Genomic DNA, 3,953 nt, shown 5'->3' with positions numbered 1-3,953 from the left:
TCCTCGTCCTTTCCCCCGCCGCCCTACACTCTGCTGCTATCCCCCCCGCTCAGTAATTAAAACTTACGGCCTCGAGACCAAGCCGGCCTCCTCAGCCCCGCCGCCGTACTGCTGGAGGAGAACAGGAAGGGGGTTTCGTGTGCAACTTCATTCATTTTCATCAGCATCGCGCGCTTCGCTGGTCTACTACTACACTGTCAATTCAAATGTGTGACATTGTCTAACTTTCAATAAAGCGTATACATGGCTATGTACGCATTTACAAAAAGCGTAATGACATGTACGCTTTATTTAAAGTATACAATGTACTCATTTGGATTGAAAAGTGCAGTAGACCCGCGAAGCGATGCTGATGAAAACGGCCATAGATACGCATTTATGAAAGCGTACATGGTGTACACTTTATGTAAAGTGTACACCATGTACACATTTGAATTGGCTGAGTAGACGATGTATGCACTTGAATCGACAGAGTACACGCGGGCTGTTTTCGGAGCCCTGCCGAGCCCCCGGTCTACGGAGCGCTGCTCGGTTGTAGATCGGGGAGGGGGGGCGCCAAAGTGTAAATGAACGTCGAGTATTCCACTGGAAACCCCCCTTTACCGTACCGGCCCGGCGGCGGCGGCGGCGTTGGGCGCACGTGAAACAGAATGCTCTATCAGGGAGGGAGCGGCATCGCCGCTGCCCTCTCTGGGGGGCTCCCCGCCCTGGTGATCCCTCAAAGGGGTCACTAGCCCGCGAAGGTGGCTGCTTAACCCCATAAAGCTGCCATAAAAGGAAGCCCGTTTACAAAGCTTTCCACTTAGTTTTCGACTAGTCTTTTACATCGTCCTAATGGCGCGTCGCCTTTGTTGTGCTTCTCTGCAGACATCGACCTCGAGGACCCCGAGGTTGAGCAGGCCGCCACCAAGATCCAGGCCGCCTTCCGTGGCCACCGCGCCAGGAAGCAGCCCGCCGAGGAGCAGCCCGAGCCCGCCGTCGAGGAGCCCGCCCAGGACAGCGTCCAGGACACGACCATGCAGCCCGGCGACGAGGAACCCACCAAGGAACAGCTGATGGCGGAGTTCAACCCCAACGACAAAGGTGAGTCCGAAAATCCATCTAAATGTAAATTTATTATGAGGCGCTACAAAAAGAAATGCACCGATGCGCACCCCTTGACAGTTTCGACCCTCCGTGACACACAAGGTTTCCTTTCACACTACCGCATGCGCCTCACGTTAAATAATTCTAAAGCCGAGCCTTGAGCCGAGCAGCCACAGGTTTATTGTGTGAATGTTTAATCTCACGGGGTCACACCGATCACGGATCGTCTTTTTACCTTCCTTCGTCTTTGCTCAGTAAAAACACTATACTGTACCTGATTTTTTGAGGTAAAAAGAAAACATTATGACGAAAAGTCCTCAGATTTTGGGGACGCTTCCCCCCAAAAAATGTCCCTCATTTTTGGAGTAGCATTCCCCAAAATCTTAGGGGGGGGGGTCCTCAAATCATGTTAGTTTCTTAAAGTTTTCCCCATTCCCTAAAATAAATGGACATTGTTTTTACCGTGCGTGGGTGCGGCGTGCGGCTCTTTCCCAGCCGACGCCTCAGCAGCGAAGCCCCCACACGAAAGAAAGTGTTCCCACTTCAGACTCGTGGCGGTGCTCATGGAGATCCCTATCCCAACGTCTCTCTTTACAAAAACAGAAAACGATGAAAAAAATGTCAACATTCTGCGAAAAGCTAAAGAAACAAAATAAAGTAAAGGTTTCGAGTGTTTTCCTTCCCTCTCTATCAAGCACCTTTCCTGGAAGGCTCCTCCCCCGGGCGGTGCGCATACACCCACTCACCCTCCTCGACGTTCTATCTCATCTCCTCTTGCCAGGCATTAAATCGCGTCGCTAAAATACGATTCGCTTGCTGCCAGACGTCTCAGGAGTAAAACTGTCTCCAGAGCAGAGCTCGGACATCCGGCACTTCCAGACTATATCTGATGCGACTGGAGTCTCCTCCAGTATACCTCCATTCAGCGAGGCATCGCTCTCTCCGACCACCTCCTCCCTCCGCTGGAGCCTGCAGTACCTCCAGCAGCCGCGAGACCTCGCCCTCCTCCTCCGTCGCGACCTCTTCCGCTGGAGCCTCCATAGTACCTCTAGCAGCGAGGCCTCGCTCCTCCCCGATCACCCCTTCTCCTGCAGCCTTCAGTGCCTCAAGGAGCAAATCCTCGCTTTCCCGCGCCACCACCAACTCCTCCGGTGGAGCCTCCAGTACCTCCTGCAGCGATAAGCCTCGCTATAGGTATACCTCCGACCACTCCTCCGCTTGAGCCACCAGTGCCTCCAGCAGGAAGGCCTCGCCTTTCCCGACCACCCCTCCGCTGGAACCTCCAGTACCTCCAGCTTGGGCAGTCGTCTTCCCTCCGCTTTCGAGCCCTCCTCCTCCAGGGCCTCCAGGCCTCGTGCCCGCTCCTCCCCGCCGCCCGCAGCAGCCGCTCCGCACCACTCGCCGTTTCGTATTATTTTTTCATGGCCGCTTCCCCTCTTCAGGACTGGCGTTTCAATTTTCTCGCAGCACAGACAATGAAAACACAACAGCGGGCGGTGGGGGTCGCGCGGCTGGGTAGGGGTTGTTCCGGCTTGTTGGGGGGGAGCCACCCCCCCTCCCCCTTGATGAAACAAAGAGGTAATTGGGCGGAGGAGCGGCCACAGATGGTCGCGAGACGCATTGCCAGCGCAAGCCCGATGAGCCGGGGGACTGTGGCTACTCACCCACCACCAACACCAACAACTCACTCAGGACAATCAACTTATTGCTCTCTAGACAAAACGAAATGGAAAACTTCTCGACAGGCCATAATGATTCAGAAATAAATGTCACTATACACTTTTCTCGTTCTCTAAGTCAAACACCGCACCTCGACAACAATATGACAAATTTATTTAATACAGTAAGGAATCATCCAGGAATAGGGTTGAAAATTTCCAGATAATAACGGAAAACTTCCAAAGTTTCCACTTTTTCCCGGAAATTTCCCGTTTTTCCTGTAATTGCCCGGAAACTTTCCTAGGCTTCTAACCCTATTCAGAAAGTACGTCCTTCATTTGCCGTTACGAAACCATCCGAGTTCAGCCCGATGCAAGCTCTCATAGCGCCTAATGGGTAGGCAACAACTTGCCTGCAGAACACGGGTGTATTGCGGGTTGGCCTACCCTGCGTTTCGCAGGCGACGACGAGCTCCCATAGTGTACCGAATGAATCTGAGTATAAAGGACGTACTTTCTGGTCGATCTCTGACACATAAAAACATGAAGTAGATTTTCAGCGATTCCTTTATAATCCACCTTTTTTTGTGCGATTCTATCTACCTGTCACCTGTCTCGCTTGGGGGGTGGTGGGACAGTTCAGCGCAACGTTTTCTGCCACTCCCCTATTCGGCTCTGACTCCACAATCTATTGTATTCCGTCACCAATAAAAAAACTAGAACAACTCACTACGTAATACTCAGTAAAAACTATTCCGAAAAAAAACACAAAAAAGAAAATAGTTACCAAGTCAGATAAAACACAACTGCATACACACGAAACGACACGGATGCACTGCTGTTTTTCCAGATTCTGGCCCCGCTAGTGTGTGTGTGTGTGTGTATGTGTGTGTGTTTAGAGGGGGAACTGGGGGTACCCCAGTGAGAAATTGGGCGCGCACTGGGGGGACGAATTAATGCATTAACATTGCAGCAGGGCCTGTGCAGGCAGGAGAGGCGCTGTGTTGGCGTGCTCTGGCGGGGCGTGGCGGGGCGGGGCGGGGCCGTGAGCGAAGAGCCGTTCCATGTTGTGCGCGCGCGGGCCGCAAAGATTGCGCTGCTTGTTTTCCACGCGTTTAGGGCGCGTATGCCGATCATAAAACCGCGGGAGAAAGAGAAGAAAGAGGAGCAGAGGCAGGAAGAGCAGGAGCAGATGGAGCAGCAGGAGCA

The 3,953-nt window shown here is 52.8% G+C and overlaps 1 protein-coding gene across 1 annotated transcript in view; it reads left to right on the top strand.

Moving 5' to 3' along the window:
- Positions 1–3,953, top strand: part of LOC113213774 (neuromodulin) — a 126,807-nt gene that overhangs the window by 75,471 nt on the left and 47,383 nt on the right. Inside the window, exon 3 of the mRNA XM_052265157.1 lies at positions 868–1,083. Within this exon, the coding sequence (XP_052121117.1) occupies positions 868–1,083 (216 nt within the window). The remainder of the gene's footprint in view (positions 1–867; positions 1,084–3,953) is intronic.

The sequence above is a fragment of the Frankliniella occidentalis genome, unplaced genomic scaffold (assembly GCF_000697945.3).
Source record: "Frankliniella occidentalis isolate FOCC.00 unplaced genomic scaffold, Focc_3.1 Scaffold24, whole genome shotgun sequence".
Taxonomy (NCBI): Eukaryota; Metazoa; Arthropoda; class Insecta; order Thysanoptera; family Thripidae; genus Frankliniella; species Frankliniella occidentalis.
Note: the sequence above shows the minus strand (reverse complement) of the source record. Positions and strands in the feature narration are given on the sequence as shown.